This window comes from Talpa europaea (genome assembly GCF_964194135.1).
Source record: "Talpa europaea genome assembly, chromosome: 7".
In the NCBI taxonomy this organism is placed as follows: Eukaryota; Metazoa; Chordata; class Mammalia; order Eulipotyphla; family Talpidae; genus Talpa; species Talpa europaea.
In genome coordinates this window covers 115,264,118-115,278,492 of record NC_140074.1, presented here as the reverse complement: position 1 = coordinate 115,278,492, position 14,375 = coordinate 115,264,118, and the positions used below count along the sequence as shown (strand labels likewise).

The following is a 14,375-nucleotide window of genomic DNA, read 5'->3' as shown; positions in this document are numbered from 1 at the left end:
AGTACCCACCTCCCACCTACCTCTTCCATTCAGGGCATTAACCTATCTGGGGGCCAGCGGCAACGGGTCAGTCTAGCCCGAGCTGTTTACAGTGACGCAGACGTATTTTTGCTGGATGACCCACTTTCAGCAGTGGATTCCCACGTGGCCAAGCATATCTTTGACCAAGTCATCGGGCCAGAAGGGGTGCTGGCAGGCAAGGTGAGGACTGAAGGAGGCAAAAGAGAGATCTAGAGAAGAGAGAACGTGTGGGAGGTCCAGGAGTCTAGGAGGGACTTGGGGTGGGGCAAGGAATCTGAGGAGCTGGAGCAGGTTAGGCTGTAGGGGACACCCATGGTGGCACACCGCAGGGTCACCAAGCCAGAAGAGGGAATGTGGGGTGAATCACATTTGTGCCTATTCATGCTCCCTGGCACATGGTGCCTCATACCCCATGGCCTCGTGCCTGTGTGGGGTGTGTGTCAAGGGCGGTGCCAGGGATGGATGACCTGGTGCCCTCTCCCTAGACACGGGTGCTGGTGACGCACGGCATCAGCTTCCTGCCCCAGGTGGACTTCATCGTAGTGCTCGCTGATGGGCAGGTGTCCGAAGTGGGCTCCTACGAAGCCCTGCTGCAGCGCAGTGGCTCCTTTTCCAGCTTCCTACGCAACTACGCACCCAACGGAGAGCACCTGGAGGACAGCAAGACCGGTACTTGCCATCCCTGACCCTCCAGATCCCCTGCCCTCCCATCACACTCCCCGTCTCTGAGCACCTTTAGACAACCCCAGTGTCGTCCTGGGAGATTTGGGGAAACTTGGACCACCTGTGTGGCTGTCAGACATCAGCAAGAGGGGGAGTGAACTGGCAGTAGTCTGCCCCTCCTCCACTTCCCTAACTCAATCCTGGATCAGCAGGGAGGTCTCAAGACTCAAAGGGGTAGGGCCTAGGTCCAGCTAGTACAGTCGGCTGTTTCATAATACATTGATAGGTAAATATGCAAGTGGTTGGAAAGTGACTTATATATCAATAAATATTTACTGAGCAATTAATGTGGGTACTATTTCAGACACAGAGATATCAGCAAACAGGCCCTGTCTCCATGAAGTATACTGAAGTTTCTGGGCTCATGAGATCCCCACCCCTCCTTGTTCAGTCCTGGCTCCCCAACCCCAAACTCTGGGCTGGCTCACAAATCTTTTCCTGGGTTTTCTTGCCTACTGCCATGTATCCAGTTAACATGTCTGGTTGCCCCTTACTAAGCCCTTGATGCATATTATTTTCTTTTATCCTTACAGTGACTATTATTATAAAACAGGCACTATTATTATCCTCATTTCATATGTGTGTCTAAAGTAATGCAGTGAGAAGGTGGGACTGAAGCTCAGTCAGTCTGACTCCAGAGCCCAAGTTCCTAACTCTTATATTTTTGGGTCTCCTTCTGCATAGTCCCTCATGGAAAGTGTTTCTTCTGGTCTAGCCTAAGTCTTTTATGCTGCCCTTGATCCCTTCCAACACAAAACTGGTCACTTGTTTTTGTTACTGGTCTCGCTGCCCTTTTAGTCCCTCTCACTTTCCCTCATGTTTGACCATTCATTGGGGTTGGGATGGGGGATAGGGCTTATGGGATGAGCTAGCTGACCTCTGTGTCCTTCTTCCCACCCCACAGCATCCCTGGAGGGTGCAAAGGATGAGATGGTGCTGCTGATTGAAGACACGATCAGTGATCACACAGGCCTGATGGATAATGCGCCAGTCATGTATGAAGACAAGAAACAGTTCATGAGGTGAGCCCCTAAAAGCTGTATCAGGGTCCCCAGACCCTGCCAGGTGGGGAGCAGGTAAGACAAGCATACCCTGAGATCCCAGTTGCAGCCTGAACCCTCCTCCTTGAACTCTCTCCCATGGGTGTGTCAGAGGCCTCCTTTCAGGGCTTGACCTGCTACCTCCACAGACAGCTGAGTGTCATGTCCTCAGAAGAGGAGGGCCTGGACTGGCCTGTGCCCCGGAGACACCTGGGTTCAGCAGAAAAGGTAGAGGAGACAGCAGAGACAAAGATGAAGCAAGGAGAAGGCGAAGGCATACTGATCCAGGAAGAGAAGGCAGAAGTGGGCACTGTGAGTATGGTGGACAGGGAGGGTTGGAGAGGGTGGGGTGGCCCCGGGCATGCCCCCAGCCATCCCAGGGCATGGGAGTCCTCTGTCCTTGACCTCCATGGCTGTGCAGGTGAAGCTGAGCGTGTTCAGGGATTATGTCAAGGCTGTGGGGCTCTGCACCACACTGGTGGTCTGTCTGTTGTATGCGGGTCACAGTGCAGCTGCTATTGGGGCTGACATGTGGCTCAGTGCCTGGACCAGTGAGGCTGAGATGGGCCGACAGAACAACACCTCCTTGAGGCTGGGAGTCTTTGCTGCCTTGGGAATTCTGCAAGGTGAGCCTGCAGGGATACCTAGAAAGAGCCCCAGGGCCCCAGGGCCCCAGGCCCAGCCTCATCTCTCGGTTGCTGGGTCCCGCACATTCTGCCCTGGCGGCTGAGTCTTCTGCCATCGCAGCTATTGCCCCACCCCCATGCCTCCCTAACCTTCTCTAGTAGTCCCCCTGCCTCTAGCCTGCTTAGCCCACCCCAGGCTACCCTGTGTTTGGGAACCTGCCCCTACGTGGCCCTCCACCTGGCCCAGGTGAGTGAGAGTTGCTCTGGTCCTCCATCAGGAGTCCTGGTGATGCTAGCAGCCTTCACCATAACGGTGGGGGGCGTCCGGGCTGCTGGCTTGCTCCACCGTGAGCTGCTGCACAACAAGATGCACACGCCGCAGTCCTTCTTCGACACCACGCCTTTAGGCCGCATCCTCAATCGCTTCTCCAAGGACATCAACGTCATCGATGATGTTCTAGTGCCCACCATCCTCATGCTGCTGGCTTCCTTCTACAATGCCTTATCCACCATCGTGGTCATTGTGGTCACCACACCGCTCTTCGCGGTGGTCATCGTGCCCCTGGCTGCTGTCTACATCTTTGTGCAGGTGGGCAGCCAGCAAGCTGACTAGGTTTCTTGGGGCGTGGCTTCCGTGGGGCGTGGCTTCCGCGGGGGTGGGCTCTCATCCCTGTGGCTCCCCACCCCAGTGACTTCACCTATTTGAAACTCATTTTCCTCACCTGTAAAGTAGAATACACATCCGTAGGGGGTTTGCTAGGATAAAATGAAATCTTTGTCAACTGTGACTGGCCCTGAAACTCCCTCCTGCTGGCTGTTTAGATAAGATCTCATTAACTGTTTGAGAAACATTATTCTTTTTTTTTTTTTTAAAAGATTTATTTATTTATTTATACAAGCACTGGGTACAGTCAGAAGTGCGGGAGGGTGAGAGAATTCACCAGAGCCAGAGCGGGGAGCAGAGCAGGCAGAAGGACCGAAGTACACTGCTGAGGGGAGCAGCGGGCGGCAGGAGAGGTCTGCGCGCCATGTGGGACCCTCCTCCGGTGGCCGGGGAGCAGCCGGGGATCGAACCGGTGCTGCAGAGGCTGCGGGCAGCTACACAACCCAGCGCTCAACCGCTGCGCCACCGGGGAGGCCCGAGAAACATTATTCTTTATTCCTCTTTTTGCATATCTAAACATATGTGTGGATGTAAGTTTTGAACATAGATGAGTTGATAACATTCAGATACAGCTAACAGTAAAGGGCATGTGTTACTGAGTCCCAGTCCTGACGTGAATTAATCAGCTGATGAAAGTAACACACAAGGTGGACAGATGCTCAGCCACTTTGTACAGAGACCATCTCCTGTGCTTTGTGCCAGGACAGGGAACTCTCGGATGCACATACTTAGGGCTGTCTTGGGACTTACAGGGCAGGGGATGGAAGCAGAGGCATCCAGCTAAATAGGGCTGAAACTTAAACCACAGCAGGCAGGGTGGGGAGAAGATCTTTAAGAAAAAGATTACAAAGTGATCATATTTTGCAAAAGTATTTGACTGTGTGAGCACATTTCAAGGGCCACCTAAATGGAAAGAGACATGTTCGCTGATTTAGGAGGTCAAGGCAGCTCAGGCCTGTAATCCAGGTTCCCTCCAGAGGAAGAGGGGCCAGGAGCTGAGAGAGAATCAGGAGAGGTTTCCTGGAGGAAATGACTTGGAAGACTGAGTAGAACTGACTGGAGGAAAAGGAGGGGGCCACATCAGGACCCTTCGTCTTGGGTCCTCGTGGTAGGACAAAGGAGCAAGTCTCACGGGGAGTATGGGGCTGGCTGGGAGGATGCCAGGAGGAGGGCGGGGTTCAGAGGGGATGCACGACTCTTAGGAGTTCTATGGTCTTGACCCCAAACACATTCTCCATTAGCGCTTTTATGTGGCCACATCGAGGCAACTGAAGAGGCTGGAATCTGTCAGTCGCTCACCCATCTACTCCCACTTTTCGGAGACCTTGACAGGCACTAGTGTCATCCGAGCCTATGGCCGTAGCCAGGACTTCGAGGCCATCAGTGATGCTAAGGTGGACACCAACCAGAAGACCTGGTACCCCTACATTGTCTCCAACCGGTCAGAAGCCTCCTCTCTCACCCCCTACTACCCTAGGAGTTTCCATGAGGGTCTCTGCAGGAGAGACCCTGATGGCCTAGCCTTCCTGCCCCCTAAATAGAAAACTGCCCTTTCTGACACCTGCCCTGTTTCCCCCTTGTCTGATCTCCACAGGTGGCTGGGCATCCGAGTGGAGTCTATAGGAAATTTTGTTGTGCTCTTTGCTGCACTCTTCACTGTGATTGGGAGAAACAGCCTGAGCCCAGGGCTGGTGGGCCTTTCTGTGTCCTATGCCCTAAAGGTATGGAGGGGTTTGGGTCCTAGGGCAGGCTGCCCCTGGGGCAGAGACCACCAGGCATCGCAAGCCTCTCCTGAGCATCTTGCTCTGCCCAACATGGGAGCCACAGGCTCTGCTCGCCAGCACTGTGAGCTCAAGCAAGGAGAGACAGGTCCACCGCAGGTGACTGCACTGCAGGGTAAGCAGGTCTTTGTGGAGGAAGGAGCAAAAACTTGTGAGAACCCAACAGAGTTTCTCTACCCAGGGTGTTGGAGAATGGTCTTGGAGCTTGACCCAAAGACAAACTGAACAGCCCTATATGGGCACATGTAGAAGATCAACCCTAACAGAGGCATTGGCACAGGAAGTAGGCCTGAGATACAACTCCTTCCCAGTGACTGCAGAGAAAGTAGACAGAGAAGGTGACCAGAGCCTGGAGAGAAGACCAGGCATGTCACCCTGAAATAAGCCTGTATTGTCAAAAGGTTGAGTAACTACAAATGGAGCTTCTGTGAGGTAGACCACATTTCCAAGGTTTCCGGGGGGGTAGAAGCCTTAAAGGCTTTGGTCAGCAAGGATCATGTAGGCAGATCAGTCTTCTCAAGCTTTAATGTGCATATGAATCACCTGGAGATGCAGGTAACACGTGGATTCTGATTCAATGGCTTAGGTTGGGGCTCCAGACCCTCCATGTCTATCAACACTCTTTGGTATTCAGAGTGTGGTCCAAAGACCCATTGCATTGACATCATCTGGGGTCTTGCTAGAAATGCAGAATCTCAGGCCCCACCCAGATCAACTGAATCATAGGCCACATCTTAACGAGATTCTGTGGGGAGCCCTTCTACATATTAGAGTTTGAGAAACACTAGACTAGGTGGCCCTTAGTTAAATCTGCGTTATCACTGCCCAAGAAACAGTGGTTGGAACCCCAGGTGGCATGCCTATGGGTTTGCCCAGGACCACGTGGAGCAGAGATGGGATAGGAGCATAACTAAGGAGTGTGAACTCCTGCCAAAGCCAGGGGAGAGGAAGTGGGAGGTGAAGGAGACCACTCCCCCCCTCCATAACCCAGTCTCTTTGGCCAGATAACTTTGGTGCTGAACTGGATAATACGAATGCTGTCAGACTTGGAGTCTAATATCGTGGCCGTGGAGAGAGTTAAGGAGTACTCTAAGACGGAGACTGAGGTGGGTACTGGGATGCACCTGGGGCAGGGGGAGTCTGGAACAGCTGAAGATGGTTGCTTGGTGGCCCATCTCCTTACTCCAAGGCCACCTATTTTGGTGGCTCTTGATTCATTCATTCATCCCTCCATGCAACCCTTATTGAGCATCAGTAAGCTCTATGTTGGCAGGTGAGGGGTCTCCAAGTTGAGCAAGACAGGGTCTGCCTTCGAGCAGATTCTGACAGTGAGACAGACTGTAGTGGATGACAAGAATTCTGAGGTGATGCACTCGAAGAGCGTAGAGAGGGGGATCACGCAGTTGGAGTGATCATGGAAGCTGAGCTTTCCAGCCAAAGAGATCAGTATTGTCAAAGGAGCAGGTGGGGCAGCATGTCATGTGTTGGGGGAAAAGAGTTGTCCCCTACTGAGGGGCTCATACTTTTCTCCTCTCCCTCCCTCCTGTGGTCACATCCCAGACCTCTTTGTGCCCAGAAGCTGCACCATCTCTGAGATGTCCATGTCAAGCATCACTTGTCAACCACCCTTTCCATCCCTTCCACCAGCTCATGAGTTCTAGGCCCTTCACCTTCACAGTCCTCTTTCTGGGCCCTCTAATGCTGAGACCCACCTTTGCCCCTCTGTCCATGAGCTCATCTAGCTGGGACTCTGCACCTCCGATGCCAACGCCCTCAACTCCCTCCCTTGTACCTCTCTCCCTCCCTGTACCCTGTTAGGCACTTACAAAATCCCAGCCTGGTGAGCACATCTACCATCTCTGTGCTGACACTCAACAGCTAGAATCTAACTGGGGAAAAATCACTTACTGTGATTCTACTTGCAGTTTCTAACCACAGACCACTGCTTTCCTTCCCCAAGAAACACATGTTCCCACTTGCAAAAAGATCTGTTTTGAAGATTTCTTCCCTCAAATCCCCTCATCTCCCTCTCTCTTATTCTCAGCCTTTGACCTTGCCTTACACTTCATGAGAAAAGAGGTTATCTAGGTGATCTATCAGATGTGAACGTTCTCTGCCTGTGAAGTCTCCAGACTTCCAAACCTGTCCATGGCCCTTCACCATTCTCTTCCTTTCTCTTTCATTTTTTTAAAGATTTATCTATTTATGCATATAAGAACTGGGGTACAGGCCAGAGGTGTGGGAGATGAGAGGATTCACCAGAGACAGAGTGGGGAACAGAACAGGCAGACTGACTGAAATACACCGCTGAGGGGAGCAGCGGGCGAGACAGGAAAGATCTGCTATGCCCTGTGGTATCAAACTCGGGCTGCAGAGGCTGCGGATAGCTTGGCAGTATTGTGCTCAACCCCTTGTACCACCAGGGAGGCCCTCTTCCTTTCACTTTCAACAAGAAACATCCCTCCCTATTTCAAAGGCCACCTCCCCACTCACAGGGCCACTCAGGACTTCACTTCCTCTGTTACACCCTCTGTCTCCTGCATGTCAGTCTTGCTTCTGTTGGATGACCCTCAGCCACGCGCAAACATCTCTTCCATTCTAGACACACTAGCAGACCCCCTTCCCCTACATCCTGCTGCCGCCCTTCTCTGTTCCCCTTTGTCGTGAGGCCTGTTTTAAAATAAGGTCTCCACTCCCTTAACTCCTGAACTCATCTGCTTTCTGCAGTCCACTTTCTGGCCTTCTCGAGCCGCTGAGATTGCTCACCATGGCCTCTGTGGTTCCAAACCTAGGGGACAACCTTCTGTTCTCATCTAAATTCAACCTCTCTGTGACCTTCAGCCAAAATGAGCCCTCCCTTCTCCTTGGAAGGCACCCCCTTGTGGCTGTGTCACCGAGTTTGTCACTGAGTTGGTGCGTCACAACTGAACCCCCGTACCACCTGTTCCTCTCAGCCTGTCCTCTTGTGTCTCCCTGGCCTCCACCCAGCCCTGCCTGCCCCAGGCACCACTATCATCCCCTCGCCCCCACCCCATCTCTGGGATCTTCAGAGTCTCTCTCTTCAAGTCTAACATTCCTCCTTTCTCTTACCTGTATCCCTGGTCTCCTCTGCATATGCTAAAAAATTCTTCCCCCAAGGTTGCCCATTCTTTTGACACCCCACCAGGAGCGTCTGTACAGGCTGTTCTGCTTTGTTTGTTTGTTTGTTTGTTTGTTTTGCTTTTTGACATCTGGCTTCCCTGCCTCGAAGCAGAGCTGGCTTCATGGGTGTGTGACCTGTGCAGCCACACAGCTCCCCATTCTTAGAAAGTTCTCCCACTCGGTTTAATGCTTGACTATTGCCACCTGGATATTCTTAGTAATTTTTTTAAAAGAGGCCCCACATTTTCATTTTGCACTGGGGCCCACAGATTATGCAGTCAGTCCTGTCTGGAAGCCACCATCATCTTATGCCCAATTTGTGTTAACGACATCCTAACTAGTCTTCCTGTTTCCAGACTCCTTTCTCCTTTTGCCGCCTAGCAGCCGGAGGAATCCTTTAAAAACATGTGAAATCATGCCATTCCTCTGTGCGCAGTCTTCTAATGACTGCTTCTTACTCAAAATAAAAAACCATAGCACGCAAAGCCCTATATGATGGGACCACCCACCACCTGTCTCCTACCTCTCACCTTTGTCACTGCCCCAGAATACACCTGGAGGAATCTACCTGCTCCCCTCTACCTGGCATGTCCTCCCCCCAAGATTATTGCCTTGACTTGTCACCTCACCTCCTTCAGGTCTTTATTTAAATATCACCTCCTCCAGGAAGCCTTCCCTGACCACTCTGTGGCAACACCAAGCACTTCTCAGGACTCATCACCACCTTACATTATATAGATTTACTTATGTGTTGACTGTATAACCCCTATTCTAGGATGTAAGCCTCACATGAGCAAGAATGTTGTCTTGCTCATCATGGTAATGATTGATAATAGCAAATGGAGAAAGGGGGAACTAGGGCAGTCAAGGCAGGGCACAAGTTGAGAGTAGGAGAAGGCTCTTTAGAGAACAAAGTCAGAGGGATAAAGGACTCATTGAACCACAGGTTAGGCCCCAGGGGCTGTCCCTGGGGACTATGGTGGATGAGGCTGGAGAGGGCCTTGAGAGAGAAGGAGATTGAAAAGTGGGAGATGACCAGGCCACTGGGGAAGTGTTGCCCCCTGATGCAGAACCTGTCTTTCCCTCTGGGCCAGGCCCCCTGGGTGGTAGCAGGCAGCTGCCCTTCCAAGGGCTGGCCCCTGCAGGGCAATGTGGAGTTCCGGAATTACTCCGTGCGCTACCGCCCAGGCCTGGAGCTGGTGCTGAAGGACCTGAATCTGCAACTGCACAGTGGCGAAAAGGTGTGTGTGGAGTGAGTTTGTGCCTGGAACGTGGTCACAGCCCTTGTGGGAAGCCCTAACCTTTGGGAGAACCAGTGCTCCCGCCCAGCTGCCTCCTGCTCAGCCTCTCCAGGGGAGAGCCTGGGAATCTTGTCACTGACGCCTCAGCCTCACCCTGACAGCCCCTTGCCCACCCCATTCAGGTGGGGATCGTGGGGCGCACTGGGGCTGGCAAATCATCTATGACCCTCTGCCTGTTCCGCATCCTGGAGGCCGCAGAAGGTGAAATCCTCATTGATGGCCTCAATGTGGCCAACATCGGACTCCATGACCTGCGTTCTCAGCTCACCATCATCCCCCAGGTGAGAGCCTGACCAGATTGGCCACACTGGTCCAACAGTGGGTCCCCCCCCAATACACACATACCTAGATCAGATAATGACCTCAGGTATTTGAAGAATCAGCTTTTAAGATTTGTTTATTTATGCATACAAGAGCTGGGGTGCAGGCCAGAGGTGCAGGTGGTGAGAGGATTCACTAGAGACAGAGTGGGGAACAGAACAGGCAGATTGACCGAAGTACATTGCTGAGGGGAGCAGTGGGAGAGCAGGAGAGGTCTGCTGTGCCATATGGGTTGCTCCCTGGCCGGCTGGGGATCTAACTCATGCTGCAGTGGCTGCAGATTGCTTCACAGTGCTGTGCTTAACCCCTTGCACTACCAGGGAGACCCTGAGAAATCAGCTTTATTTGTGAACTGATTGGCAAGGATGCAGGAGATAAACTCAAATTTATCTCCTTGCTTGAAGAAAGGAAATGAGGTCATATAGATTTTGGGAACCAGGGTAGAAAAGAACGGAGTTAGATTTTATTGGCTGAAAAGCATTTTGGAGCAGAGCATGTGGACTTGGTTGCAGTTCATTGGCTTGTCACAGGGCAGTTCATGCATGACGTCGAGGAGGCTTTTCTTCGGGTGGCTGGGGTTTGAATTTCTATTGGTGTGTCCGCACTTGAGGTCGTCCCCTCCTCCTCTGCGATCTCAGTCACCTGACAGCCTTGGAACTAAGGCCAGGGTTGTTGATAAGCCTCTAGCCTCGGCTCTGTCCGAAGTGAGTCTCAGAAAGAAGTTTCTTTCTTCCTTGAACTTTAGGGTCTGAGACCAACTTAACCATTGCATTTCACCTCAGTATTGGCCAGTCACCCTCCGGTGTGGGGAGGCAGGCCCTACTCCTGTTCTGGACCTTCAGATGAGGAGACTGACATGATGCCGGCCGCCCTGAGGAGGCAGACGTCCTGCTCCTGTTCTGCCGCTTGAAGTCCAGGACTGTGTGGGGCCTCTGTCTGGGCAGGCTGGAGACTAGGACAGCAGGAGCCCAACTACAGAGGGGCCACCCAGGCATGAATCTGGAAGGGTCAGCTATACCAGGCCCAATCAGATACTTCCCTCCTCTCCTTGGGCCAAGAAACAGGGCCAGGACCACAGGACCCCTCCAAGTGTCCCCGTCCCTGGCCTTCCATGTGGTCTCCTTTTTTCACAGCCCTGGTTGTGATTTCACTTTTTCTGGCTTCTCTGGGGTATTTTTTTCTGCCGACTCAACACTCTGGAGTCAGATTAGAGGCTCCAGTTTCCGCTTTGGCAGAGGACTTCATGATTGGCAGAGCTGAGGTTTATCACTTCCCTACAGACACTTTCCTATTTCCTTGGCCGCTGCCTCGCTCCGGAGGGCCGGGACACAGTGGGAAACCCGCCACCTCAGTCCCTCTCCTTTACCCCCAAGCCTGGGGCCTGGGCTCCCTCCCTCTGAGTCCTCATTGTGTTCCCAGGACCCCATCCTGTTCTCGGGGACCCTGCGCATGAATCTGGACCCCTTCGGCAAATATTCTGAGGAGGACATATGGCGGGCCTTGGAGCTGTCCCACCTGCATGCTTTTGTGAGCTCCCAGCCGGCAGGCCTGGGCTTCCAGTGCTCCGAGGGTGGCGAGAATCTCAGGTAACAGCTGGGAGTGCGCATGTCAGAAACGGTGTCCCGTGGGGGTAGAGGACGCAGAGTCCAGCCAGTGCCCCCCTGCCCTCTGTGCCCCCATCTCAGCCTGGGGGCACTTGTTTTGCATCAACTGTATCCCTGGGGGTGCTGTCCTACTCCTTGGACAAGCTGTAGAGCCGGTCCACAGTCCCACCTTGCAGATGAGGCAGGCCAAGGTCACATAGCTGGGAGAAGACAGGCCTGGGATTTGAACCCAGTCTGGGAGATTCCAAAGCCCTGTGCGTGGCCTGGGGAGGGCAGTGTGGACTGACTCTAGGAGGAGGATGAGAGGAGGCCTACAGTGCTATGGTAAAGTCAGGTATTTTCCAGGATGGATACAGTCTCATCTGCAGATGAGGAGTGGGCAGGGCGAGCTCTCAGGCCCTGCTTTGCCTTCTCATAACCTAGATTTTATACCCTCAGCCACTGTGTGGGGGAGGGCAGTTGACCCCTCACTGAGTGTAAAGGCCTGTTCAGGCGGCATGTGTGTGACGTGAGCAAGTAGCTGTCCTGCCCGTGCTTCCTTTTCCCTCACACATAAATGGGGATAGTAACGGCCCCACATCTCATAGACATGCCCTACAAAGACATGCTGGGTGCCACACACGTGTAATTTGCTTCTGGCAGCCACATTCTAAAAAAGGAAAAAGAAACTGGTGAAATAAATGTTAGTCGTGGATTTTATTTAACCTAGTCTATCCAAAACATTATCACTTCAACACATAATTGATATACGTTTTTAGTGGGGGGTCATTTTGCATTTTTTTACACTGTTTAAAATCCCAAACATATTTTTGCACTTACAACAGACTGGCTATAGGGTCAGCCTGGCAGTGGTTCCAGCGCTCCGCAGCCATGTGTGGCGGGGGCTGCCAGCAGATAGAGCAGTCTTAGGGCGCTTGTGATGAAATGGAAAACGCCTAGCCTGGGTATACTCCCAGGCAATTTGCTTACTCTTGGTCTTATTTATTATAATTATTAATAATTATTAAAAAAATATTTTTATTATACTTAGTCCATACTCATGGATTCTCTCCAGACCTCAAAAACGAAGATGAAACACTACATTTTCTCAGCACTTAATCGTGTTCAAAGCACTTTGTCCTCCACTATCTCATTTAATTTTACTACAGTGCTGTGGGCCAAAAATGAAGTTCCCTGGTATGAAATTATTTGCCTAAAGCCACTCAGCTAGCAAGGGGCAGGGCTGGGCAGGGACTCAGCATAATAGTTGGGTTTCTGGGGGGCGGGGGGGGTTTGCCCCAACCTTTCCTCGTTGCATCGCAGCCATTTGGGGCTGCCCAGCCTCCCCCTGCAGACTAAAGACTAAATATGTGTTTCAACTGGATTCCATCTGCACAACCATATTAGGGTGGCTGGCGGACCAGCCCGGGCTCCCAGCCCGGCGCCCATACCTGGTTTGGGTCTCCTCTAGCCCTGCTGGCTGCCATACCTTCCCCCGCGCATCCATCCTTCTTCCATACGCCAGCACCTGACACGGAAACTGGCTCTGCGCCTGCCTCCCTGAGCTGTAGGTGCTTTTAGTATAACCTGTATCTGTGCCAGTCCCATCATAAATCAGACCTGAGTCCTATCTGACCGTTCATTCCATTGCCAAAACCTTCATTAGTTTCGGGAATGGGCCAAGGAGAAATCCTGGCTTTCCCTTGGACTGTGGTGACTCACCCCTTTGGGAAGGGCTGAGGTATTTGTCCTTGGGTGTGGGGATGCTGCAGCCTCTGTGGCTGGGAACACAGCCCGCTTTGTTCCCTGGCTCTGGCTTCCAAGGGGAGAGGTTGAAGATATGCATTCTGCCCCTTTTCTACCTCCCAGTGACCAGCTATGAGGAGGTCCTACCTCCTCCCCTACCCTGTCCCTTCCTTACTCCCACAATAGAGCACTGTCCTATACCCCCATGGGGGCAGGAAGTGACTGTCTCCTGTGTGATATTAAGTTCAGCAATGGCATGGTGTGTACAAATATCCAGGGAGTTATTTAAATGTTTTCTTACTAAAGTAAAAATGACTGATAGAGTGAAGCATAGAAACATTATGGCCCAAGTTGAGGTTAAGGATGGGAAAGAAAGCACAGAAAGAGGCTGGTGGTGCTCGAGACAGACGGGCTTTTCTAGTTTTGAGCACAGGCTGTATCCACAAGGCCAGTGGATCCTTCAGCATCCAGACCTCAACTCTGTGTTCCAGGAGGACCGGGTTAAGGCAGAAATGAGCGAAGTTAGACAGAAAGCCAGTCCTGGGCCACTGAGGGGTGGAGACAGGAACATGGCAGGGAGTGAGGTCTAGAAGCAGATTGGTGGAGCAGGTGGGGGTGCCCAGGTACAGATGCCTGCCTTCCTTCTTCTCAGCATGGGTCAGCGGCAGCTGGTGTGCCTAGCCCGAGCCCTGCTCCGCAAGAGCCGCATCCTGGTTTTAGATGAGGCCACGGCTGCCATCGACCTGGAGACTGACAACCTCATCCAGGCCACCATCCGCACCCAGTTTGCGGACTGCACAGTGCTGACCATCGCACACCGTCTCCACACCATCATAGACTACACCAGGTGGGTGCTGCCAGCCAAGTCCTCCCTAGCACCTCCTAGCACTGCTCCTCAAGGGACGGGGGATGGGGCTTTGTACTCCAAATCCTGATCCTTTCCTGGAGAAGCAGTCCTTGGCCAGGAGACTAAGGAGTCAAAAGGAAAAACTGAGACCTGTTCCCTCACTGTCTGATGTGGAGGGTGGAGGCCTAAGTGGGAACTGGTGGAGCTGTCTGGGTCATTGGGAATGGACAGGCCAATTAAGGTTTTCTGGACGAGAGCTTATAAGATTTCTGGAGCCTGGGGGCGCAAAGCAGGGTTCCCCAAGTTATGAATCAGGGGCAAAACAGTGGGGGTACCTGGGCATGGAGAGCCCAGTGACATTTTTTTAAGACACAGGACATTTTGTGGTCATCAATTGTGTGGGGAAGGGACACACCCGGGTGCCCTGGCAGTGTGAATTGCACATGGGCCGCCTCCCTCCAGCCTTCATGTGCACCACTGGGTGTGCAGACTGACAAGCGGCTGGGGGCAGTGCAGGAGGCTTGGGCCCCAGCCTTGGGGGGTTGGACCCTGCAGCACGACGAGGGGCAGCTGGCTAATGG

General features: G+C 52.6%; 1 protein-coding gene across 1 annotated transcript in view; it reads left to right on the top strand.

Moving 5' to 3' along the window:
• Window positions 1-14,375, top strand: part of ABCC3 (ATP binding cassette subfamily C member 3) — a gene marked incomplete at both ends in the record, with an annotated part of 41,077 nt that overhangs the window by 24,078 nt on the left and 2,624 nt on the right. Inside the window, 13 exons of the mRNA XM_084237242.1 lie at window positions 34-201; window positions 507-690; window positions 1,649-1,766; window positions 1,934-2,096; window positions 2,206-2,410; window positions 2,689-2,999; window positions 4,316-4,515; window positions 4,669-4,795; window positions 5,860-5,961; window positions 9,091-9,237; window positions 9,420-9,578; window positions 11,038-11,204; window positions 13,600-13,794. Coding sequence (XP_084093368.1) covers window positions 34-201; window positions 507-690; window positions 1,649-1,766; window positions 1,934-2,096; window positions 2,206-2,410; window positions 2,689-2,999; window positions 4,316-4,515; window positions 4,669-4,795; window positions 5,860-5,961; window positions 9,091-9,237; window positions 9,420-9,578; window positions 11,038-11,204; window positions 13,600-13,794 — 2,246 coding nt within the window. The remainder of the gene's footprint in view (window positions 1-33; window positions 202-506; window positions 691-1,648; window positions 1,767-1,933; window positions 2,097-2,205; window positions 2,411-2,688; window positions 3,000-4,315; window positions 4,516-4,668; window positions 4,796-5,859; window positions 5,962-9,090; window positions 9,238-9,419; window positions 9,579-11,037; window positions 11,205-13,599; window positions 13,795-14,375) is intronic.